Consider the following 26671-nt stretch of genomic DNA (forward strand, 5'->3'; position numbering starts at 1 on the left):
CTCTGTACTCCCACCCCCCCACCCCCCAATCTGTACTCCCACATTCTCTCTCCTCCTCCCCCGCCCGCCCAAAATGGTGGTGTGAGAGTCAGGGCAGTGTCTCAGAGCTAGCCGAGCTGGGCCGCTGCTTCTCTGCGTGATCTCCTCTTGGCTTTTCCTCCCACACGGCAGGTGGAAACAGCAGGGGCGCCCGCAAGTGAGGATCAAGAGACGGTGAATGGGCTGGTTCAGTTCCTGGACTGGTGTGAGCAGTCAGGGCTGCTGCTCAGCTCAAAGGTGAGAGAGTGAGAGTGCGCGTAAGTTTGTCCATCGGGCCGACTGCGAAAACAGATCTCTTCTGATGAAGAGCCGTAGACTCAAAAGTCATCTCTGCTTTCTCCCCACAGATGGTGCTGAGTTTCTCTGGCAGTTTCTGTTTTTGTTTGAGTTGCATTTGTTCCTGGTTATGAATTTTTGAGCTCCCCAGTGTCTGCTTGCAGGACTTTCATAGAATCCCTACAGTGTGGAAACAGGCCATTTGCCCCAAAATTCCACACTGATATGAAAGTCGGAGGAGTTGTAGACAGTGAGGAAGGATGTGGCAGGTCGCAACATCGAGGGCCGAAGGGCCTGTACTGCGCTGTATTGTTCTATGTTCTATGATCCTTCAAAGAGTATCCCACTCAGACCCATTCCCCTTTCCCTATTACTCTACATTTCTAGTTGACTAATGCAACCAGCCTACACATCCCTGAACACCATGGGCAATTTAGCATGACCAATTCACCAGACCTGCACATTTTTGGCTTGTGGGAGGAAACTGGAGCACTCAGAGGAAACCCACGCAGACACGGGGAGAATGTGCAAACTCCACACAGACAGTCACCCGAGATGGTACTGATGTGGACCACTACTGCTGGTAGTTCACTCTCTTCTCCCCAAGAATGATCTGTGCCCATGCGGTGATGTTCTTGAGCCTGGCACCAAAGAAGTGATGTACCATCTGGAATTCACATCCATTGCTGCCAGAAATTTGGTGTTTCTCTCCCTGTTACACATCTTATCATTAACCTTTCCTGTGTGCCAGAATAGCCCTGGTGCCTTGGACTTAGCTGTGGCTGCTCAGAGCTCTCTGGCTTTCAGAGATGAATATCAGTTGAAAATGCACTCATGGGAGCCCTGCACTACCCACCTTGATCACCAGGTGTTCTGCTGCAATGACAGGGGATGCTGCTCAGGCCCAAAATCCCAATCTCAAGCTCTGTCAGCTGTCCAGGACATGTGTTCTGGAATCCCCTTTTATCACTGGATTTAATCAGTGATTGCCCTCTCATGATTTTATTTGAGCTGCTAAGAAAAAACAACCTAAATGTTTTGATCTAGTTTCAGTCATAGGTTAAATATTGACCTTTAAAGTACTTTATTCTATCTCTTTCTCCCTCTTGTGTTTACTATGATGCCATTTTCGCAGATCCAGCTGTTAACTGCAGACTGTTGCTGCCAGTCTGTCCAGTCGCAATGTTAATTAGGAGTAGTCCATTCAGCTCCTCTGTCATGGTGCTGTGCCTTTGTTGGAAGAATTTGTGAAGTAATGCCTTTGTTCCTGAGTTATCAATGAAGATCATAATTATTATATTTGTAATGTAACGGAAGTAAGCCATTTGGCCCCTAAGTCTGAGCCGGATCAATCCCTTAAATTTCTTTCCTGTCCAGCAACTTTATTTCCCTCAAGTAGGCAGCTGCTCTGCTCAAGACAGCAAGAAATTACAGAGAGTTGTGAACCTATCCCAGTCCATCACAAATAGAGTCTTCTATCCAATATTCCTGCTGCCTTCGGAAAGCAGCCAACATACTCAAAGACCTCTCCCACCCTGGTCATGCTCTCTTCCACCCTTTTCCATTGGGGAGAAGAAACAAAAGTTTAAAAATACATACCAGCAGATTCAAGAACAGCTTCTTTCCTGCTGTGATCAGACTTCTGAACAGTGTCCTCATATATCAAGAGTTGATCTTTCTCTGCACCTTTTATGTAGCTGTAACAGTATTTTCAGCATTCTGTTCTATTACCCTGATGTACTTAGGTAAGGTAGGATTTGCCTGGATTGCACGCAAAAATGTAACACGTAACAATGATAAATAAATTAAAAATCCAGTTTGTTTTTGGCAGCGTTAACTTTCTTTGCTCCCAGCATGTTTGTGCACAGAATGTTCCAAACCATTACCACCCATTATATTTTAAGAAAAGTTCTTCCTTATTTACCTGCCTGCATCTCTTATCCGATACCTTAAAGATATGCACCTATTCCTTGAGTGATCAGCTAATTGGAACAGCTCCTCTTCTACCTTATCCAAACTCTGTCATAATCTTGTACACCTCTATCAGATCTCCTCTCTCTTTCCTTTTCTAGCTTTCCGCTCTCAGCATTTGGGTCCTCCCTCCCCAAGCCCAACAATTAGTACTTGCAACCTCTAACACCCTTCCCATTCCTTACCACTTGGAATCCTATACTTTTACAGTACAGACTGATGCCATTTGGCTTGGCCTGCTGGTGCTGGTTTCTAGAGTAGTCCCACTTAGTCCCCTGTTCCAGCAGTTTCCCAAAACCCATTTCAAATAGATGTCCAGTTAATTGTTTAAAAGAAAAGTTGCTGTGGTATCTGTGTGATCCAGATTGCAACAACCCTTTGTGTAAAATGTTTTCCCCTTTTCTCTTCCTGTTCTTTTGCCAATTATTCTATAATTTGTTCTGGTTATTAACCCTAGTTTGAATTCCTGCTTCCCTTTTCCATCCCTATGTTTTAAAGGGAAGTGATCATTTGCCGTGCAGTGACTCTGTGATTTGTACCGTATGGTTTTTTGTTTCTTGGTTTCCCCAGGTTTATGTGAGCAGGGAGGGCACAGTGGCTGATTATGGCCTGGTGGCAAAGGATGAGATTGAAGAGGGAGAACTGCTCTTCTCTGTTCCCAGGTCAGCAGTGCTCAGCCAGCACACGACCACTATCAGCGATCTTCTGAAGAAAGGTATGTTGGTCAGAAACAGGGACTGGTGATTGGGCAAGGAGGGAGGGAGCCGTAGAAATTTACTCCTGCATGTGCCACTGAAACCAACAGGGGCTTCTGAAAGCTCCCAGCTTCCATTCTCAACCTGTGATGAATCTGCTGTTGACCTCAGTGCCTTGAGCTTGGGGGTATTGGCGAGTATCATCTGGAATGTCTGCATTTGAAGTTTCCAACATGGCCATTGGGAGCTAGTCAGCATCTACAGGGGAGGGAGATTGGGGATTACGTTCATACAACGAGATAGCACAGAAGGAGATGATTCAGCCCATTGAGCCTGTTCTACCAGTTTAAAAGAGCTAAGCAATTGATGCTTCTATCCTGCTCTTCTCCCATAGCTCTGCAGTTTTATCCATTTCAACATGATTCCAATTCCCTTTTGGAGGTTGTCATTGAAATCAGTTTCCACCAAACTTAAGGAAGTAGCAGCTGGTGACCCCGAGAGATTTAAATTCACTTAAATACTTCTTTTATTCATTTATGCGATGTGGGTGTTGCTGGCTGGCCAGCATTTGTTGCCTATCCCTAGCTGCCCTTGAGAAGGTGGTCGTTTTTGAGATGCTGCAGTCTGTGGAGTGTGGGTCTATTCGGATTAATTCCTTCCTTTAGACTTCATATCAGCTTAATTGAGTGGCTCTTTGGTCATTTCAGAGGGGCAGTCAATAGCCAATTATATTGTTGAGGGTCTAAGGTTACATATAAATCAGACTATGTAAGGATGGCAGATTTCCTTCTCTAAAGGACATTTGTGAATCAGATGGGTTTTTAGATAATGAAATCATGGTCAACAGACAATAGGTGCAGGAGTAGGCCATTCTGCCCTTCGAACCTGCACCACCATTCAATATGATCATGGCTGATCATCCTCAATCAGTGTCCTGTTCCTGCCTTATCTCCATAACCCTTGATTCCACTATCCTTGAGAGCTCTACCCAACTCTTTCTTAAACGAATCCAGAGACTCATCATCACTGGATTAGGCTTTAATTCCAGAGTTATTATTTGAATTTTTAAAAAGCTATAATCTGTTGGAGAGGTTTGAATATTGCCCTTCCATAGCAGCCCTTAAAAAGGTGCATGAGCTGCCTTTATGGAGAGTGGGCAGGAAAGTGGAGTTGAGGCCGAGATGAGATCAGCCATGATCATATCAAATGATAGAGCAGCTGGAAGGGCTGCTTCTTGAACTGCTGTAGGTTGACCCACAATGCCATGAGAGAGGGTGTTCCATGATCTTGACCCGGTGACAGTGAAAGGACGGTGAGTGGCTTGGAGGGGAACTTACAGCTGCTGCCCTTGTCCTTCTAGATAAAAGTCATAGGTTTGTCAGATATTGTCAGAGGATCCTTGCTGAAATCATGCAGTGCACCTTGTGATAGTATAGAATACTGACACTGCATTGGTGGGGAGGGGAATGAATATTGGTAGTGGCTGACAGGTCACTTGTCAAGTGGACGTTTTTGTCCTGGATGGTGTCAAGCTTCTAGGAGCTGCACTCATCAAGGCAATTGGAGAGTATTCCGTCACACCCCTGACTTGTGCCTTGTAGATGGTGGACAGGCTTTGAGGGGAGAGGTCATGCGTTACTTGCTGCAGAGCTCCTAGCCTCTGACTTCCTCTGGTAGCCACTGTATTGATATGACTGGTTTATTTCAGTTTGTGGTCAATGTTAACCCCCAGGGTTTAGCTCTAACCTTATGATGGAGGGATGGTAATTGAAGCAACTGACGTTGCTACCCTGAGGAGCTGGTGTCAAGATGTCATTATGCTGCCATCTCCCCTAAATAAACCTGGAGTTAAAAGGCTTACCTCAGTATTGGCAGCTATGGAACTATAAGTTTGTTGTAAATTCATGGAAGGAAATCTGCTGATCTGATCAATGATTGATAGTGTATAACTCTTTACAGCCCCTTGAAATTGGTTGTTCCAAAGTGCTGTGAGAAAGGCCAGGAATAAAATGTCCAGAATTGACCTAGTCGCCATGCTGTGGAAAATCCTCCCTTGCATTGGGGCCTTGTGCCAAAACTATCCACAGAATAGTTGAACAACAACTTGTGGCATCAGAGCAAAGAAAGGCAAGGACACACCACCAACTGCTCTCTGCTGAGGAATCAGTACATGAATATGAGAAAGGGGGATATTGCCCCAGTATGTCCTGTCCATAGAAACCCAGACAAATCCAACCCTGCTAATTGCCACCCCATCAATTGTCTCTTAATCATCAACAGAGTGATGTCAGCAGTGCTATGAAATGACACTCACTAATGCTCAGTTTGGCTTCAGGTAGAATCACTCCTCTCCAGACCTCATTACAATCGTGGTCCAGTCTTGAACAAGACCTGAATTTGAGGTGAGAATGACTGCCGTGGACATTAAGGCAGCATTTAGCTGTGTGACATCAAGGAGCCCTCTCAAGATTTGGGCCAAGGTGTGAAGATTGAGGGCCTGTTGAGGAGTGATGGGCATCCAGAGGATGCGGTCTGCTGTGCTGTGTGTGTGGAGTCTCTAGCACTGGCTGTGAATGCTCTGTTGGGTGTCTTGTTTCAGAGGCAGCAGCGTTGGAGAGCCCGTCAGGCTGGGTCCCTCTGCTGCTTTCCATGATGTTTGAGATCACGAGCAGTGAGTCCCGTTGGAAGTCCTACTTCTCCCTCTGGCCTGACTTCAGCAGCCTGCATCACCCAATGTTCTGGTAAGGAGCTTCTGTTACTGATGTCTGTGGTGGCACCAGTCACGTTTCATTCTTGTGTCTCAGAAACACGGTCTGTTGACCAGCTGAACTGAGCCAACAGGTGCCTAGATCTTAAACAAACTTTCTTTAGCAAAACAAATGCTCAGACTTTTACCTCAGCCCTAGATCCTCAAGTTCCCCTTCCCCCTTGGTATACACCTCACTGTGTCATCACTGCCCAACCCTGCCCTCTGCTGGCCATTGGAGTAGCTGCCTGCTCCTTGCTCAGACCCTGGTGTGATGGCAGTGAAGAGACAGGAACTTTGGAGTAGGCCACGAGCTCCTCAGGAGTCTGTGCCACCATTTGATTGGTTGTGGTGTCAACTCTGATTCCTCAGCGATCATAACTTTGTCTAACTCAATCTTCAATGTATTCAACAACCCAGCCTCCATTGCTGTCTGGGAAAGAGAATTCAACAGGGTGAATACCTGATTTAAAAAAAAATCCCATTGCCATCTTAAAAGAGCGACTTCTTATTCTTAAACTCTGCCCCCCCCCATTCCTAGTATCCACCCTTGTAGCTCCTGAGGATCTGGTATATTTCAATACGATTGCCTCTCATTCCAAACTCCACTTGGTATAGGCAGATCCTGTCATCCTTTCTCCATAACACAAACCCTTCAATCCAGGTGCTCTTAGTTGGTTCTGTGGTCCTTGTTTAAGTCAAACTATAACCTGTACTCATCCAGCTCCCCCACTCTGGTCTGTTACTACATGACCTCTTCTCTGACATGAGTAATTGCAGCTTTGTATACACAGGTCCGAGGAGGAGAGGAACCGCCTACTGCTGGGCACAGGGGTGGCACTGGCTGTTGAGAAGGATCTGATCAACATCGAGGAGGAATATAACAGCATTGTGCTACCTTTCATCAAATCTCACCCCAGCACCTTCGACCCACAGAAACACACCCTGGATCTTTACAAGAAACTGGTGGCATTTATCATGGCCTACAGGTGAGAGAGAGAGAGAGAATGTGTCCTCCTGGCAGGGTGCTCCCCCCTCCCCCCATGTTCATCTGTGAACATCAGCCAGGCAAATCAACCAGGCTTTCTGCCAGCAGGCCATGCTCCTTGGTTGGAATGAGCAGGTCTGTGGTATCCTCTTGTTGAAAAGCATTTCCTATGGGGCTGGAATCGTTACCCTGAGGAGGGTGTGTGACACTGGGTGTCTGTATGGAATTGTTCCCCTCTTCACCCCTACCACCACGAGGAACCAGCCAGGGAATGACTTAACTGGTCTGCTTGTGTTTACGGCAACTGAATATTTCACACACAACTGGCAACCCCCATAGATGGTGGAGCCTGAATGAGGGACAGTCTGCTGCATGCCTAGGCCTGTGTATGTCCCCCTCTGTACCGAGGGCCCTGGGACTCTAGTGCTGCTGTTTCTCAGTGGTCAGGCGTGAGGACTATATGAAGCCTAAGCTTGGGTCTTAATCCTGCAGTTTCCAGGAGCCCCATGAGGATGAAGATGATGAGGATGATGATAAGGCACCAAACCCTCCCATGATGGTCCCAATGGCAGACATCTTGAATCATGTGGCCAATCACAATGCATGCCTGGAATTTGCACCAGTGAGTATCATGGAGGGGCAAGATAAGGGGGGAGGTGGATCAGGTGACAGAAGTAAGTTGGCGAGGAGGAGGGGGTGGTATATGCAGGAAAGGACTGCAGTTACTGGGCAGTGCAACAGGAGGGGGAAGTGGTATGTGACGGAGAGGGGGAGTGTTGGTGATTAGGGATGGTGCAGAGGTGTATGATGGGTGGGGAATGTAAGAGGAAGGGACTGAGTTTAGTGGGTGGCCCAGGGATTGTAGTGAGAGCAGGAGGTGAGGTCAGTGAGTAGGAGAGAGAATTCTGTTTATAGATTGTTTAACATAGTGAATGTGAGTTGTTACATTTTCTGTTTTTACCTTTGCTTTCACAGGAATGCTTGAAGATGCTGTCCATCAGGAAGATCAGCAAAGGTGAAGAGATATTTAACACGTACGGACAGCTTGCTAACTGGCAGCTTCTGCACATGTATGGCTTTACAGAGCCATATCCGAGCAACACACACGAAGCTATGGACATCCGAATGCAGACCGTCTATGATGCTGCCTTGCAAGGTTGGTCTTGGAGCAATGTAACAAGGCCAAGCAGACGTTCAGGAGGCTGCAGATTGGAGAGGAGGTCTGACCAGAATATCCTTTGTGTTTTAAGCTGTGCACACAGAGGAGGAGAGGAAGCTGCTGAGGGAGAAATGGGAATTCCTGACTGAGTTGGAAATAGTTGGAGAAGAAGGAGACTTTGTGATTGGCCAGTCAGGAGTCCTGACAGAGGAGGAACTTTACAGTACTCTGAAGGTGAGGACCAGCTCCCGATGGGTTCAGTATTTCATTGCTCTCTGTAGTTCTCTTTCAGTCTGGTTGGTGCTTTGTACAATTAGTTATGGGTGATAGTAGTGGTGGGTAAAGAGGCTTATTTTCAGGAGGGGTTTAATGGATGCTTAAAATCTTAAGCATTTTGATAATTTCTTCCATTTTATTTTTGTTCGTGGCAGTCAGACTTCGCATATATAGAACAAAGTACTTAGGTGAAAATGAGAAAAGGTGGTTAATAAAATACTGAAATAAAAATAGTAAACTGTGCATGGAATACACTGAGGGTGGAGTCCACAGAATCAATGCTTTTGAAAGGGAACTGGATAACGTAAAGGAGCAGCAAGTATTTGTAGGCTGTGGGGTTAAGTGCACAATGTGCAAGGGCCCATGAATCTCTCATACTGTCTCCCTGCCGGGTTCCTATTCTGTGAGAAGTAACTATCATCTCAGCTGCTTATTATTGCAGCCTCAAAACTCACTGGCATTTTCTTTCCTCTTTCTGGCACATGAGCAGGTTCTGAGCATGACCTTGGAGGAATTTGAAGAATACAAGGCCAATGATGGCTGGGAGGACGACGATGAGGAACAGGAAGAGGATCTTTCCAGCCTTGACAATGCAGTCATACCCAAACTGAAGCCTGCTTGGAAGCAACTTCTGCGCAACACTGTGACAATGAGACTAAAATTGTACAGCTCCGGACTAAAAGAAGAGGAAGCTGCCCTAGCCAATGAGGAGACGTACCGCCAGCTCAGTAAACGGGAACGTGACTCGCTGCAGGTCCGATATGCACAGAAGTTGATTTTGCATCGACTGTTGGAGCTGACTGCATAGCACATCAGCAACTAAGGAATAAAATATTGTCTTTATAATATTCTTGTTTGAATTGTTATTTTTGTCTTAACATCCACTGTGCCAGGACAACGTGAAGGATTCTCTGGTTTACGGCCAGATTATATTTCCATAGCTAAATAATTCAGTTAAATCATTTTCCCATGGGGAAGTTCTTCCCAATGTCCTTCCAATTATTATGCTTCCTGGTATTGTGAAAGGGTCTGAAATGAAATGTTTTGACAAACCATTCTTTGGCACTGGATTAACCTTTGTTGAGGTTAAAACAACTTTTTGTCACTCAAGCAAGTCTTAAAAGGTGTTATTTGTTTATTAGAAGGGGAATGGAATGTAAAAGTAGTGATATCTTTGAGTACTCTGTCACTTTCCTTAAAGAATGAGACCAAAACTTAACAATGTCCAAAGATGGGTTAAATTGGTCATGTTAAATTGACCTTAGTGTTGAGAGGTGTGCAGGTTTTTCATAGGAAATGGTGTGGGGTGGGCGTGGAGTTGGAGCTGTATTTGGGTCAGATACTGCTCAGGTCTATACAAACTCATTGGGTTCAATAATCTCTGTAGGGATTCTGTGATTCTAATTGAGTGTTCCATTTGACTGCTGAGATGTGGGGGTGTCTGTATCCACTGAAGTTCTAAGTTTCAATAAGGTCAGCTCCCATTCTCCTGAAGGGATATAACAGGGTGGATGCTTTTCCCCTGGTTGCAGAAATGAGAACAAAGGATGATGATTTTCAAGGTTGCTAGTTCTGTGGAATCCTCTTTTACAAAGAGCCAGTGGAGGTGGTGTCTTTGAATATACTTAAGGGAGTCGACCAACTTATATCTCAAATGCTGACATTTAGGCACTGTTCCTTGCATGTAGTTTTATTTGCAGTAATAAACTGAAATACTCCCAAAATGCATGATATCTGATTTAACTTGATTATTCTGTAGTTTGAAGCATTCAGCTGGTTGAGGCATGAAATAGTTCCAGTTTACTGCTCTCCCTTTATTTTGTTTATAACTTATGCAATATCCTATATTTGCCACAGTAGTAAGTAAGCTTGAAACAAAGGATATGAAAAACTATAGTTAGATAGAAATGATTTTAAACAGGGAGGTAATGGCATAGTGGTATTGTCTAGATATTCAATGTTCTGGGAACCTGAATTTGAATTCCACCACAGCAGCTGTCCGATTTGAACTCAATAAAACACATCTGGGATCAAGAGTCTAATGATGACCATGCATCACTGCTGATTAGTAAAAGGTTTTTTTTTGACAGTGTCCATTAGGGAAGGAAACTGTCATCTTTACCTGGTCTGGCCTGCACTTGGCTGACTCTTAACTGCCCTCTGGGCACTAAATGCTGGCCTAGCCAGTGATAGTCACAGCCCACGAATGAATAAAAAAATGTTAAGGACAGGAAGATGTCGTCGTATATACAATATACAAAGTAACTTATGCAGAAGATGTAAGCAAGGTTCTGAATGAGTATTGTGTCTCACTCCCATTTCACAGAGGAGAAATGGTGTAGCCATAATTGTTAAAAAAAGAGTGGAATGTGCCAAGTTGGATCCAAAGTTAGCTCAGTGACCGGTAAATGGTCAATGATTAGAAAGTGATTTCCAGTGGCATTCAAACAGGATTCAGTTTGCTGTCTCATAATCCATTAGCAACTCGGACTTAAATCTGAGTGGCAGGATTGGAAAATCTGCAATGACACAAAAATTGGCTGGATAGCTGGTGAATGGAAAAAGAGCACACGGTGTCCACCAACACGCTGGAGTTGTTCGGGGAGAGGTGGACACTGTGGGGAGAGGAATGCATTGCATTATTTCCCCCTCCAACTCTATTTTTATTTAATCCTGACCCTCCCCTTCACGGTTTGCCCTTTGATGTGAAGGGCACTGCTTGTCACAGGCCACGCGGGTGTTTTTTTTCCTGGTGATGGAAATTTGAATAAAATTCGTGCACCTTGTCTTTCACTGTGTCTCACACCTGCGCACGCACACACAGGGGTGCCAGGGAAAAAATAAGCACTACCACAGTTAGGCAGTAGTGTGGGGGGTTAAAAAAACAGTATCAGACAAAAAAAAAACATGATGAGCTGAATGGCCTTTCTATGCCATAACAATTCTATTATTTTTCACTCCTGTTAACCAACCCAGGTTAACTAGTGCCTTCAGAGTCAGGCTTTTTGCTTTGTAACAAAAAGCCAAACTTGCATCAGGAAGAAAAGGTACAAAAGCAACTCGACACTCATAACTGATTTCTGCCTAGTTAGTCAACCCCACAGGCCAGAGCAGTACAGTTTTGGCACATGGCCTGCAATGTGAAAAAATCTGCCAGGTTTCAATTCCTTAATCATTACTTACAACATCTCAAATGCACTATAGCTAAGTTTGCAGATAACACAAAAAATAAATTGGAAGGGCAGTAGTGAGGATAGTGTTTGCAGAGGGAGATAAAAAACTTGTGAGCGCAAAAACTTGGCAGATAGAATATAATGTGGGAAATTAGCCATACAAGAAAAACTATTTACGTCCAGCAGAGTGAAAGATCAGAGGACTCACTAAAAAATGAAATATTGTCATCTTTTGATCTGATGAGGAATAGATTTTTCTGAAAGCAAACTGGTCATTCTTGGTCAGCAGTAACTCATCTCTTTGTTAAATAGACTTCAGAGACTCTGCTGCTGCTGAAGTACAAAAACTGAGAAATGTTTTCAAATAGAACAAATGCTGAATGAGTGCAGGCAATTGAATCAACAAGTTCACTTTAAGAAGTGGTAGCTGGAGGATTAATTGGGTTCATTCCTTACAAGAATGTCCCAAAAACAGCAGCTCTAAAGAAAGTGATGATTGCCCTAATTCCTCTACTATGAAAAAAAAGCCTAATGGTCAAATTGCAAGCCTTAAACTATTTGGAGGAAAACAAAGCCTATCCTGAGAATGCATCATAATAAGTTTCCAGAGCTAGACAAAGACAAACTCAGGTCAGCTCTGTAAGGACGCAACTTGTCCTCATAGGAAACCTTGGAAGATTTGCCATTTATGAATGGTGATGAAGTGCCTTACATGCCAGAGACTAAAAGCATAAATGGAAAATGATGCCACTTCACATCTTAAAGAGCATCCATCAGAACAAAGAAGAGGTCTTGCCAAATCTATATAAGGCACCAGTTCAAGCACAGCTAGAACACAAGAGTTTTTTAATGCCTTATCTAAGGAAAGATATACTTGCATCGGCAACAGTCCAAAGTTCACATGGCAGATAGCAGGTATGGTGGGACTGTCTAAGGACAGGACTTGTACTCATTGAAGTTTAGAAGAATAAGAAGTAATCTCTTGAAACAAAGTTCTTGGAGGACCTTCCAGGTAGATGCAGAGAGTTTGTTTCCCATTTGGCAGAATTTAGGACAGAGAGGAAGAGGAACTTCTTGAGGTTAGAGAAAGTGTGGAATTCCTTACTATAGAGGGCTGTCAAGTCTGGGAAGTATATTCCAGATGAATGCTCAGATTTTTAATCAATAAAAGGTATTCAGGAGTTTCTGGAGAGAAGACAAAAGTGGAGCTAAGGACGATCATGTCAGACATGATCTTACCAAATGACAAAGCAGACTCAATGGGGCCAAATGGCCTAAATCTCTCCTATTTTTATTGTACAGCAAATAGTACTGAGAGTCTGTTGGATGAGGACGACATTACATTCAGCTTTACAAGAGTTTGGTGACGCTTTCTTTAGTGGTACTAGGAGAACCCATGGCCTGGTACAGTGAGAAGAAAACTGAAGCAACGTTTTTCTTATTTTTCAAGATCGAGTTCTCCCAGATCCTCAACAACATAACTTAGGCCATCCTCAAAATGCATGCGATGTCTCTCACCAACACATTTGGCAATCGAATAACGTTTTTCTCAAGGCAACATAAGAAATGGGAAAACTAATCTGCACCCCTTCCTCAAAAGTACATTGAAGGTTGCAGCTCCAGGAGATTCCAGTGTTCAGCAGTCAGCTGCCACGAGCCTAAATCCAGGCTTGTCAAGGAAGAGTTGAACATGTTTCACTGCATGTGGCGTGCGTGTTGTAGACTCTGGATGTCTGTTATCGGAAATTCTCCATGTCAAACACCCCTCACCCGGATGAGTAGACCAAGAGAGGAAAAACTCAGGCAGCAACGTAGCAGGTGGACTTTGGGATGGATCGTGAATGAGATCACTGTATGGAAGGATCAAATTGAGGCAGATAATGCTGAACAATTAACACAGGCTGGTTCTGAGCATGCTTTTGCAGCAAGTTTTAGGTGTGAGTTCATCTCCCAATTATAGTAAAAATAAGTCAAATGTGAAATGCTTAAAATTAAAAGTACAGATTGACGGATTAATGAATTATTCTGTTAAAAAGATGGATAATCAGATTCAGAACCAACCAGGGTTATACCATGAACACATTCCTAAACTTTAGTGTCTAAAGGCAATAAACAAAGAGGAGGTTGCTGCATGACATGGGTTTTAATGCATTAACTACAATATGCTTACATACAAGAGTGTTAAGTGGCAGAACTAGAGCCAAGGAAACTACAAAGACTACAAAATACAACACATGGACCAATACATTTACAAAACAACATTCAAAATCCTTACAAAATGGCCTGTATTGGTCCTTGGTTTCTTTTTTACAAACTTAATCGACTCCGTGCCGCAAAACTGGCTCTTTTTATCCCACAATTTACAGAATTCAGGGAGAACCTCTTGTTTTCCTTCGCATTAACATGGTGTATGCTGCACTCAGCCTGGGACACACCCTTTTGGCTTATGGACAGAAGGAGCTGCTCATCTTAAAGACCAAAACTTCAGAAACTTAAAATAAAAACTTCTTTTGCAAACCATACTGCATCTCCATACCACTCTGGAGAATATTTTCTTTACATATATTAGAAAGAGGACAAATAAAAATTGATATTGCTCTTCAGCAAACCCCTCAACCACCTCCAAAATCAAAACTGGGAAAATTGCATCGAATAAAGAGCAGCTCCTGGACAAATTTGGGACGTGGCTGGAGTTTTGGACAGTGGGGTGAGGCGCGGGGCAATCTGTCCCAGACATGCTTCAATTGTCATCAGCTGCCAACAGGAATAATTGGGTAAAAGTCAGTTTAATACAATTTGCACAGATGGAGATAGTCCAGTTTAAGGTTGCACTCCCTTTTATTTACATTGTTTTTTTTATATCATTTCAAATGATATTCACAGCATTTGTTTTTTTTTGGCCAAGTGACAAATGAAAAATAAAACATGTCCAACATGAAGTCAGTGCTTCACTGACTACTGTTCCTATGTCTGACTCATGCAGCTGACTGCATCGGATTGGAAGAACCAACAAGTTACACGACCAATGTCAGTTTCAAGAAAAACACAGGCTGCCCATCACTCTTTTCCATGTTGCATGTCCAAGATGGCGTTTCTTCATTGTTTTAACTGGCGCCAGTGCCTTCCATTACTTGTTGTGCCTGTTTCTGTCCCATACAGCACTGAGCTACAGACTGGAACAACCTGCAAAACACACAGCAGCCAAGCATTATGCAGAGGTTACTGACAAATCCCCAAAAAAAAAGTGACCGCAGGAAAATGCTTTACAGCCAATGAAGCACTTCTGAAGTGTAGTCAATATTGGAAATGGGGCAACCATTTAAATGCACAGCAAGATCCAAAAAAGCTTTCCTCCACCCCCCCCTGAAACAAATGAAAAAAATGTGTTAATTGGGGGGCTTACACCAGAAGACCCCTGCCATGTTTCTTCAAATAGTGCCACAGGAATGCCTGCATTCATCTAGAAGACCAGACAGGGTTCTGGGTTAAAATCGGAGCTAAAAGGTGACGTCTCTGACGGTGCAGCAGTTTCTCAGTACCATACTGGAGAGTCAGCCTTGATTATGCGCCCGTATCTCTGTTGTGGGACCTGAACCCATAACTGCAGACTGAGGAGTCCTGTCACACCACCAATGTATGTGCATGTGTAAAGCTACTGATCAGCAATGTACATTTCATACAGCATTACAATATTTAACAGGTCATAACGCGGGGGTAGTGCCATACGATCAGTTCACAGGTTTGAGAGATACAGTAACAGCCCAATACTTGGGTAGGAGTGTAGTAGTAACAGGCTATACAGTATAATCTCTGGGCCAGTTTGCTTGGAACAAATGAAAACCATTGACCAAGGTTCCTGCTCTTCAATGTTAACTCAGGGAAGTTGTGTGTGTGCAAAACAACCAGGGACCAAGGCCAATGCCCCTAACGCTGGGTCACACGGAATGGAATTTTTCCACTCATTATTTTAGTCAGTCAAATGAACAGTTGAAGAGAAAAACAGAAATACAATATTCTTTTAAGATTACCAATTCACTGAACTGACTTTTCAAACATGCAGTTTGGCATTTCAACAGTTGAGGAGGAAAGGAAACATTTGGAAAGGTCAGAAGGAAAACTGGACCAGAATGAGAACCTGCGAGGAAGTAAACCCATCACAAAGTGTTGAACAGTCCGGCTGCTCTACCTGCACAGTGCTCCTCAGCGCTGCGCGGACACTCTCAGCGCTTCTGCAGGCAGCCTGATGCTTGAAACAAGAAAATTCTCAACTAAATACTAGTTTGGTTCAAGAGCATACCTGGGGCTCGGGTCAGATATTTGGAGAGAGGTATAAGCTGCAACCTACAGAAGCAAAAGACAAACTCTCTCAATAATAACGAAAGATCTGACATCAGAGGAGGATTCAAGGAAATAACAATGCAACCCGAAACACTTACTTTTCAATCTCAGGAGCACAGTGGACAAACTCGTGGTTCCAGAATTTGAAGGCGGGGTTTTTAATCAGCTCAATGAAGGTGATGAGGAGCCCCCATGGGTGAGGCCTGTTTACAATCAGCCTCTCCAACAGCACCCTGACAGGAAGTGAAAAGCAGCAGAGTCACAATTCAGGCTCGTGACTTTCATAGCTTCTTAAAAATGGTTGTTTGAATCAGGTCAGGAAATGCAGATAGCAAAATCTTACTTGTTAACGATAACATTTTGCATATTAAACTCAAAAACTATGCAGGCCGTAGCTGCTTTCTGTAAAAATTGTTACTTTGCATTCCAATTAAATTTGATCTCTCTTTGGTTATGATTTGATCTCTACCTGCAATACTGACAACCCAAGTTCAGGATCAATGTGCTGCAGTGTACCAAAGAGAGGCTTACAATCCATTCCAAACCATAATTTAAAATAAAAGAGATCACATGATTGGGCAGCATGAACTGAAGACAAAGATGCAGAAGTCAGGGCTGGGGGAACCTTGCTCGCTTCTCACCTGGTGATCTGCTCCTGGATAGCTTCTGTGTTGGCTTCAGCAAACAGATACAGCATAGTGCAGCTGAAATAGTGAGTGTGGCTGTTTGGGTAACGCAACTGATTGGCAATCGCATTCAGGAACAAGTACCGACCTGAAACGTGGGAAACAAGAGAGTGATTATCCCGGGTGCTCAGGAGATGGGCAATTTAAAACCTGACTGTACAATACTTCTCCAAAGATGAACAAAACATCGCCATTGTTGTGTTTGCCTAACACACCGGCATTTTAATTCCCCAGCGAGCCGAATGAGTGCAATAATCTGGCTTGATTATTGAATGGCGTCTTTCAAAAAGCAGTTCTGATTCAGAACGAGTTGAATCATTCCCCCGTGTCACCATCGTACCAAATGTTTGTTTCAAGGTGATACTAACCAACTCCTAGCTGAGGGCCACTATCGATAGTGGTAGTTCTCTGGGGAATAGAGCACAAGGGGGAAAACAGATCCCCTGGGTTATAGCAGTTTTCATTTTCTAGGATACATGCTATGGGCTAGAGGGGGCCAGGAAGCTTCTCTCCCAAAGGTGCACACACATGCTGGGTTTCACAGGATGGAAGGTGGCCAGTTTTCAAGGTGTCGGGTCACCAGTAGGACTAGTTTTACCAGGGAATGGACAAATCCACATGCAGATTCTCTGGACGGAGCCACAAGTTGTCACAACAACAGCTTGCAGTGTGACAAGCAGGCAAAATGATCACCACTGGTCAGGTCACAAACATTTACTAGCAACATGGCAAAAACAGAATTCTGCATAGTGTCTTTAAGACATGAAAACTCTCCCAGAGACAATGATGGAAACAGGATTCCTTTTTGAGGTGATGAATAAAAGGAGAATGTGTGAGAATGGAAGAGATTTCAGAGGGCCAGGATGGGTACAATACTTCACAAACAGATTTTTCCACTCTCTAACCAACAAGCTGAAGCCAACTACAGCGTTTCTACTACAGCCTGAGCAGGGATCAGTTGAGCAACGCTTAGAAAACAAGCCAGACGGTTTCCTATTGAAAAGATTGGCACTCCTCTCGATCTTCGTTAAGAAATAAAGGATGTTGAACAAAAACAGCAGATTCTAAAGTGTAAAAGCAGACTGGTGCCTTACCTTCTGTGTCAAGGTCGACAGCCAGGTTCTGGAAGATGTCCATGTGGGCAGAGTGTGTGATCGTGCTCATGGATGGTGTGCTGCCCTTGTTATGGATGTGAGCAATCGCCTGCGTCCCCACATACAACACCAGGGCATTTATTAGCTGGATGTTATACCGATTACCAGGTTCGTTTGATACCTGTAATAGAAAGAAAGGAGTGACTCCATTCTCCACAGAAATGTACTGCCCTAGAGCATGGAATACACAAACCAATGGCAACTGAACACTGACCAAAACAAGTGGATATGATTAATTGTCCACTTTCCTAGTCAAGATAAAGTCAAAGTGTAGCACCTCTTTTCCTGCCTCAATGCTGATCTGCTATTTGGCTAGGAAACTAATGTGTATTCACTCAATGAGACAACGAAGGAAGTTAGTCTAATTTTAGGTTTAAATAGAAAACAACAGGCTATTTTTATAGAAGATTGCAAAGGAAATCTTGTGGGTGTCAGGAAAAAAAAAGTCTGCTGGATGGGTTCAAGCAAAAGCTTCATTCAGCCCAGCCAGAAATGTTGCCATAAAGTTATGCACATTTTCCAAGCTCTAAGTTTGCAACTGGATATGACAAAGACCTCCATTACATCGATGTTAAAAAAAAGTGTATGCAGAATCTAGCAACATGGAGAAACACAAACTTCAGAATTATTGTGGATGCATCATTAAAGTCTGTGGCTGGTCCTGTAGCCATTTCCCTTGGAAAGGGGGAGTGCCTACTTTCAGACAACTCCTTCCTATCTCTCCTGGATCATGACTCCACCAGTGAGCATCAAGCCATTGTGTTCAAGGCTGTCATGGACCTCCTCTTTGGGGGATCTCCCCCTCAGTTCCTAAACCCCACACCACCTGTTTCTACCTCTTGTCAAAAAAATCAGTTGAAAGGAACTGCCTTGGCAGACCCACTGCTTTGCCCACCCCACTGGGCTCATGTCTTCCCCAATCGTTGTCCAGACTCTCAACCATGTCTAGCCCCACCATCACCAGTAATCCCCCCCCCCCCACTCCAATCTAACTCCGGTCCCCTCCCACAATCCTTTCCATGAAATCACAAGACATAAAAAAAAACAATAGGCCACTGAGCCCAGCGTCTGCTCCCCATCCAAGGTGATTATGGCTGACCTAATAATCGTTTTTTTCTGACTTTTCTCCCTTACTGATTAAAGATCGGTCCATCTCAGCCTTGACAGTCCTACGCAGTAAAGAATTCCACAGTTTCACTCTGTTCAGGGAGGAAATTTTTCCTCATCTCTGCCTTAAATGGACAGCCCTTATTCTGAGATCTGGTCAGAGACTCTCCCACAAGGGGGAGAAACCTTACCTACCCTGTCAAGGTCACTAAGAATACTGTATGTTTTGATAGGTTGATTTCATTCTCCTAAACTCAGAGAACAGGCCTAACATACCCAACCTCTCCTTCATACCCAGGATCAACTCGAACCTTTTGTGGATGGCCCTCCCTCTTAATGCCAGTATATTTTTCCCTAGGTAAGGGAACCAAAACTGTTCACAGTATTCCAGCTGTGGTCTAACAGGCACCTTGTATAGTTTGGCAAGACTTCTCTATTTTTACACTCTCTCCTATTCATATAAGTTGCTAACTTTTGTGATTCGTGCACAACGGCCGTCCAATTCCTGCAGTCACTATGTTTTAATAATAGATGCTCTGTTCTTCCTGACAATCCTCATTTTTCCCACATTATATTCCATCTGCCAAAAGATCATTTTGTCCACTCCCCTGACCTACAGCCTCTCTACAGACTGCGTCATCCTCACCATTTGCCCCTCCACCTATTCTGTTTGTATCATCCACAAATTTGGCGATAAGACATTCACTTCCTTCATCCAAGTCATTATTATCTGTTGTGAATAATTATAGCTGCAGCCATGACCCCTTAGCCACTTCACTAGTTACAGACTGCCAACTGAACTTGTCCCTTAATTCCATTCTGTCTTCTACTAGTTATGCAGTTCTCCATTCATGCTAATATACTACAGTAAAATTATCCAACACCCATGGGAGCAGCAGTATGCAATGTTACGACAACACCTTCCTAACAGCAGATTGATCAAATATTTCAGATAATCAAGAGGTATGTATTATCGCAGTAAACCCTGACCAGGTCATGTTGCAAGACATCAGCATCTCTCAAATAAATTATGTAAAGACATCAACACACCTCTGAAAATCAATGCAACAGAAACAATGTAGGAGATATACACATCACTGTTGTACTTTATTTATAAATACTCAATACATCACAGTATTGGAGGTATCTAATTTTTGCCAGTTTATCAAGAGTGCTGGTTAAAACAAAGTTTGCCATCCCCCCCAAGACAATAGGCTCTTAAATTATCCTAATGTGTGACACCTCATTGAAGGCCTTTTGGAAATCCAAATCTCCCACTTTACTGGTTATCTTCCTGCTTGTTCCCTCTTCAAACACATTTTCCCCTTCACAAAGCCATGCTGACTCTGCTAGATTATTTCAGAATATTATGTTATTACATCCTTTACAACAGATATCGGTCTATAGTTACCAGACTTTTTAAATAAAAGTGCCACACTTCAATTTTCCAATCCTCTGGGACTTTACAGAATTTCAGGATTCTTGAAAAGATTACTCCCAATTCATCCACAATCTCCACAGCTATTTCTTTTAAAATCCTCAGAGGCAACCCATCAAATTCAGGGCAACTATTGGCCTTTAGCTCCATGAGCTTGCCCAGTACTACTTCATTAACGATGGTTATTGCGTTTCATACTTTCTAATTAGCTTTCAAGTTTACTTCTTCTCTCAATTTTTCAAAGTCATCTTTTGAAAGCTTTCAAAACTTCCCCACTCCTTTCACTGACCATGCCACACTGTTAGACTTTTTCCTTTTGACTTTGCACAATCCTGAACTTGTCTGGTTAACGATGGTTAGTTTGTCCCTTTCCAGAATGCTCCTTCCTCACTGGGATATGGTCACAGAGAGATGAACTATTTTCTTCACTGTCTGCCATGGTTCCTTCACTGTCTTTTCTGATTTCCCAGTCTATTCCAGCCAATCTGCCCTTATAGACCATTGTAACTCCCTTATTGAAGTTTAGCGTGGCCACTTTCAACGCAAAGCTCTCACTCAAGTGGAATGTTAAATTCAACCAAGTTATGGTTACCTTTAGGGAAGAGTGCCACACAGCTGGGAAACAGACCCATCAGTCCAACCAGTCCATGTGAACTATAATCCCTGCAGGTGGCCTACATCCCTCTAACCATTTCTTATTCATATACTTATCTAAATGTCTTTAAAATGTTGCAACTGTACCTGCATCCACCCTTTCCTCAGTTTATTCCACACATGAACCACTGTTTCTAAAAAGAAAACTGCCCCCTAATGTTTTTAAATCTTTCTCCTTTCACCTTAAATATATAACCCCCAGTCTTGAAAACCCCCACCCGAGGGAAAAGACTCCAGCGTTCATCTTATGATTTTATAAACCTCTGTAAAGATCACCCCTCAAAATCTCCCATGCTCCAGTGAAAAAAGTCCCAGCCTCTCCCCATAACTCAAACCCTCCATTCCGAGCAACATCCTGGTAAGTCTCTTCTGAACCCTCTAGTAACTTCAAAATATCTTTCCAATAACAGGGAGACCAGAACTAAGTCCAGAAGAGGCCTCATCGTCTTGTCCAAACTCAACATAGCATCCTAACTCCTATACCCAAAAGCTCCAAATGCAAAACTTCAAGGAATTACATACCTGAACCCCTAGGTGTCTCTGTTCTACAACACTACCCAAGGCCCTGCTTACAATTTTGTAAGTCAGGCCTTTGTTTTACCAAAACACAATATCTTTGACCTTTGTTATCATTTAGTATAGCGTGGCAGAGAAGCCAGAGGCCAAATGGAACTTGGAAACAGTTGAACATCAGGTAATTGGAGGGTAATTCTGTAAGAACTTGGAATACACGAGAAGTAATCAGTGTAGTTGGAAATTTTCCGAGGAGTGTGAAATATAACTGATGAGAAAAGTGGTCTTTAACAATCTCCCCTGAACTTTTCAGCAATACAAGATCATTTCTTCTCCTGTTCCATTCTAAAGATGACTCAGACTGAACTGGAAAACTTAACTGTTTCTCTTTGCACAGGTGGTGCCAGAGCTGCTGAGTTTCTCCAGCACTTTATTCCTGTTCCATGATGAACTACAGCTTCTAGTAGTTGAAACAGTTTCAGTCATTTCCTTAGTGAGCAAGCTGGGTGCACATGGTCAGAGCAAGTGATTTAAAAACCCACAGTAAAACTCCTTGCTATATTGCTATTCATACACTAAACTATTAAGCAATAATGCTGGGAAGCTGAATTGGCTCATTTGACACCTTACACCAGATTATATTTCCTCCTATTCAAACTTTGTTACAGTAGATTTTCTTTACAACCAATCAAGCGAACTGCGCAGACCAAATCTACCCTGAAGAAACTCTGGTTTGTTGGTTTTTAAAGCAGGTGGGCAGGGTGAGTTTCTTAGAACATACAGCAATACAGCACAGAAACAGGCCCCTCCAAACCTGCACCGCCACATTTTGCCCTTCCATACTAAAAAACTGTCTTCACTTCCAGAATCCATATCCCTCTGTTCCCTTCCTATTCGTGTATTCATCCAGGTGCTTCTTGAATGCTGCTACAGTGTCTGATTCCCCACCACCTCCTCTGGCAGCGCGGCCAGGCACTCATCACCCTTCGTGTGAAAACCTAGCCTTTCACATCTCTTTTAAACTTTCCCCCTCCACCCTGAATCCGTGCCCCCCCCTAGTAACTGACCCCCCCTCACCCTGGGAAAAAGCCTCATACTTTCCACGGCATTCACTAAATTATAAAAACAGTGCTATTATAAACTGACCCTCAACTTCCTGTGTTCCAGTGAAAACAAACCCAGTCTATCCACCTTTCTTCATAGCTAAAATGCCCCATACCAGGCAACATTCCAGAAAGCCTTTTCTGTACTCTCTCCAAAGCACCCACATTCTTCAGTGGTGACCAATACTGTATGCAATATTCCAAGTGTGGCCTAAAGTTCTATAAAGCTGCAGCATAACTTGCCTATCCTTATATGCAATGTCCCTTCCAGTGAAGTTGAAACTTTATTGCTGGAACAGCACAGCAGGTCAGGCAGCATCCAGGGAACAGGAGATTCGACGTTTCGGGCACAGGCCCTTCTTCAGGAACCTTCTTCAGGATTCCTGAAGAAGGGCCTGTGCCCGAAACGTCGAATCTTCTGTTCCCTGGATGCTGCCTGACCTGCTGTGCTGTTCCAGCAATAAAGTTTCAACTTTGATCTCCAGCATCTGCAGACCTCACTTTCCCTTCCAGTGAAGGCAAGCATGCCATAGGCATATTTCCCTACCTACCTGTGCTACCACCTTTGGTGATGCGTGGACCTGCACACCCAGATCCCTCTGCATATGAATACTCCCTCAGCATTCTGCGATTCACTGTATAACTTCCACCTGTTCTTGACCTTCCAAAACGTATCATCTCACATTTGTCCAGATTAATTTCCGACTGCTACTTTTCTGCCCATGCCCTCATCTGAGCGATATCCTGCTATGTCCTCTGACAATCTTCCTCACTACGTGCAACTCCACCAAACTTTGTATCATCCGCAAACACACTACTTAGATCGGCCACATTTCCCTCCAAAATGAGCCACAAACAAATTCTTAGCACTAACCTCTGTGGAACAATGGTCACAACTCTCCATCCCAAAAAGCATTCTTCCACCACTACCTTCTATGTCCTACGACTAAGCCAGTTCTGTATCCATCTTGCCAAACCACCCCTAATACAAGGTGACTTCACCTTTTGCATCAGTCTGTCATGAGGGACCTTGTCAAGGCTTTAATGAAGTCCATATAGAGAAAATCAACTGCTTTTCCCTCAATCACCTTTGTCACCTCCTCAAAAACATTCGATCAAGTTAGTGAGGCACAAACTCCCCCGCACAAAACCATGCTGTCTGTCTATAACTCCATTTACCTCGAAATGCATATAGATCTTGTCCCCGAGAACCTATTCCAATAATTTCCCTACCACCAGCACGAGAGTCACAGGTAATTTCCAGGATTATACCTGCTACCCATCTTAAACAATGGGATAACATTGGCTATTCTCCAGTTATCTGGGACCTCAGTTGCGGCCAAAGATAATACAAAAAGGTCTGTCAACACAACAGGAATTTGTTCTCTTGCCCCTATCAATATTCTGGGAGAGATCTCATCAGTACTGGGGGACTTATCTACCTTAATATGATAAAATCAGCTCCCTGATTCCGTACCCTCCCCAAGTGTGATTATGTTGACTTTGACAACCTTTAGTCATCCAGTAACGCCAGCCTGGATTGACCATAATGTAATGAACAAAGACTTACTGCATGCTTATGTCTATAGCATCACATTTATATCTGTATAATTTCTATCCGAAAAGCCAAAGAGGTCACATTCTGTAGCAGTAAGAATTCAATAATTAGTTAAAAAAAAAGATGTAATTACCCTTGTCCTGCTCACCTGCAGGTTACTGCGCAACTCTGAGAGAAAGGTGACCGGTGACCGCGTCTTCAAATAGGAATCCAAGTCCTTCTTAAACTGAGGTGGCATCACTCCTGTGAAGTTGGTCAATATCCGAGGAGCAATGTTGATTTCACTCAGCATATCCACCTGCCACACGGTGTAAACACAGAGTCAGCAGGGTGATTCACAATGTGCCTAGTCGTAACCACCTATTAAACACAGACATCTGCCCTCCCGCTCCTACAGAAACAAACCAGCATGGACTTACTCACCCACATACAGATTTTAAAAAAAGACAAGTGAGAACTGCAGCAAATCAAACAACAGAAAATACTCAAGCATCAAGGCCAGCCAGCCAGCCAGCATTTTAAAAACGAAACAGCAGGTCGGTGCCCCTGGTGGGGCGAGTCTCATTTTGACTGAAGCTTCAATGTCAAATCTTCCATTTCAGGGGAAAATCATGACTTGCACATTTTTTGCTTTCACTTAAATTTATGCATTGCAATGGCAACATTCTATAAACTGGGAAGGCTTATGAGATGTTCGTGGGGACTGGTATTTATTGCCCATTCCTTGTTGCCCTCTGGAAGCTGGTGGGAGCTACCTTCTTGAACCACAGCAGTTCATGTGCTGTAGGGAGACCCAAAATGCCACAAGGGAGCAAGTTCCAACAATTTCACCAAGTGACACTGAAGGAATGAGGATATATTTCTGGATGGTGTGGGCCTTGGCAGGGAGCTTGCAGTAGGTGGCTTCCCCATTTGTCTCCTGCCTTTGTCCTTCCAGATGGCAATGGGAGTGAGTTTGGAAAGTTATGTCTATGGAGACTTGGAGAATTTCTACAGTGCATCTTGTAGATGATATATACTGCTGCTGAGCATCAGTGATGGAGGATGCAGAGATTTGCATATGTGATGCCAATCATATGATCTTGCCTTGGGCAGTGTTAGGTTAAGTGTTTTTGAAGTTATAGGTTTCATCACACTCCAGACTTGCATCTTAATAAATGACGGACAGGTTTGGATGACTCAGGAAATGAGTTACTCATTGCAAGATCCCTAGCCTCTGACCTGCTCTTGCAGCCACAGAACTCATACGGCTAGTCCTGTTCAGTTTCCAGGCAATGATAACTTCCAGGACATTCAGAGTGGTGAATTCATTGATGGCAATTTAAGGAGCGATGATTAGATGATTTGTTGGAGATGCTGATGATCCACAACTTGTGCGGCACAAATTTTACTTGCCACTTGTCAGCGCAAGTTGCTGTCTAGGTCTTGTGGCATTTGGACATAGACTGCATCAGTATCTGAGGAATCGCAGACAGTGCTGAACATTGTGTAATCAGTGAATTTCTGATGGAGGGAAGGTCATTGATGAAGCAGCTGAAGATGGTTGGGCTTATGACACTACCCTGAGGAACTCCTGCAGAGATATCCCAGAGCTGCGAAGACTGACTAACAACCAAAATCTATGTGCCAGGTATCACTCCAACCAGTGCATAGCTCCCCAATAATTCCAACTGTTGTGAAATTCCAACTATTTTCACTGTAAACCACTAAAGCACAAAAGGTTCTGATGTATTATGCAGGATATATAAGCCTCTCACTACCTGTGCCAGCTCATGTTGCAAGGCATCTTTCAAGCCACATTAGGTTACTGCACAATACGGTTTACAGCGGAACCTCGGTTATCCGAATATCAATTATCCGAAGATGATCTCATGGTCCTGATAGAAGCATTACATTAAAGATGTGTTTCCAACACTGATTGCGTCTTTTGTTTACACTGATTAAAAGTGATCTCTGTTTACTGAAATGCTGCTGAGAACAATCCTGGACATCAATGGGAACCCTGGCACAGTCGCCAAATGACTGACCTCCCGCCCTCTCTCTCTCCCCACACTTTCCCTGAATTCTACACCCTAAACCCCCCTTCCCCAGAAAATCTCTCCAACACTGCCCTGTACAGGGCAAAGGTGGAACTTGTTAAAAGGTTGCAGTAAAAAGTTGTGTGTGGGGCTGTACGTGCGCACACCATTTGGAGACTCAGTCCACAAAAAGGCAGTAGTCTTACTGTTGATGGCGGTGGGACTGGGGGCTCACTGGTGCAGGGGCGGACAGGGTTTTGGGGGTCTCACGCACAGTGTGCTGCTGCCTAGTCTCCTGACGGGGATCAGACTTAACAGAAAGCTCCGAGCCCCAGAGGAAAGGCATTGAATCAATTAACCGAATGAAAGAGTGCCCACCCATTTCGTTTGGATAACTGAGGTTCCCCTGTACTTAGGGAATGATGATTCCACGACCAGCTGGAACACTTATTCCCAGAGTCAACAGGTTCTCATTTGATCAGACAACACAAACCCCGAGGTGAAAATGCCATCTGGTACCTTTAGATTCGGTGTGAATGGGTCTGGCAGTCGCATGTTCCGTGGGAAGGCACTCAGGATCAGGTTTCGCAGCTGAATACAGTTTGGCGGGATCACATCGCAGAAGCCATAATGGTAGTCACAAAGGAACTCTGGAAAGTCATGCAAAAGGACAAGCAAGACACGCAGTGTACCCTGTAAAGGTAAAACAGTGATCTTAGAACCAGATTAGACACAGCAGAAACACTCTCAAGGGAACAACACGTTAGTGAAATACGAGA

The 26671-nt window shown here is 43.8% G+C and overlaps 2 protein-coding genes across 2 annotated transcripts in view; one reads left to right on the forward strand and one right to left on the reverse strand.

Moving 5' to 3' along the window:
- Window positions 1-8998, forward strand: part of setd6 (SET domain containing 6, protein lysine methyltransferase) — a 13029-nt gene extending 4031 nt beyond the window's left edge. The window contains exons 2-9 of the mRNA XM_043707361.1: window positions 172-276; window positions 2857-3001; window positions 5581-5722; window positions 6522-6716; window positions 7208-7337; window positions 7691-7871; window positions 7966-8108; window positions 8641-8998. Coding sequence (XP_043563296.1) covers window positions 172-276; window positions 2857-3001; window positions 5581-5722; window positions 6522-6716; window positions 7208-7337; window positions 7691-7871; window positions 7966-8108; window positions 8641-8958 — 1359 coding nt within the window. The 3' untranslated portion in view covers window positions 8959-8998. The remainder of the gene's footprint in view (window positions 1-171; window positions 277-2856; window positions 3002-5580; window positions 5723-6521; window positions 6717-7207; window positions 7338-7690; window positions 7872-7965; window positions 8109-8640) is intronic.
- A 4449-nt stretch (window positions 8999-13447) lies between these two features.
- The window catches only part of cnot1 (CCR4-NOT transcription complex, subunit 1), a 144278-nt gene continuing 131054 nt past the window's right edge, over window positions 13448-26671 (reverse strand). The window contains exons 43-49 of the mRNA XM_043707440.1: window positions 26412-26585; window positions 24008-24172; window positions 17442-17622; window positions 16303-16435; window positions 15760-15894; window positions 15621-15664; window positions 13448-14506 (exon numbers count right to left, since the gene is read on the reverse strand). Of these exons, the coding sequence (XP_043563375.1) occupies window positions 14490-14506; window positions 15621-15664; window positions 15760-15894; window positions 16303-16435; window positions 17442-17622; window positions 24008-24172; window positions 26412-26585 (849 nt within the window). The 3' untranslated portion in view covers window positions 13448-14489. The remainder of the gene's footprint in view (window positions 14507-15620; window positions 15665-15759; window positions 15895-16302; window positions 16436-17441; window positions 17623-24007; window positions 24173-26411; window positions 26586-26671) is intronic.

The sequence above is a fragment of the Chiloscyllium plagiosum genome, chromosome 17 (assembly GCF_004010195.1).
Source record: "Chiloscyllium plagiosum isolate BGI_BamShark_2017 chromosome 17, ASM401019v2, whole genome shotgun sequence".
Lineage (NCBI taxonomy): Eukaryota > Metazoa > Chordata > Chondrichthyes > Orectolobiformes > Hemiscylliidae > Chiloscyllium > Chiloscyllium plagiosum.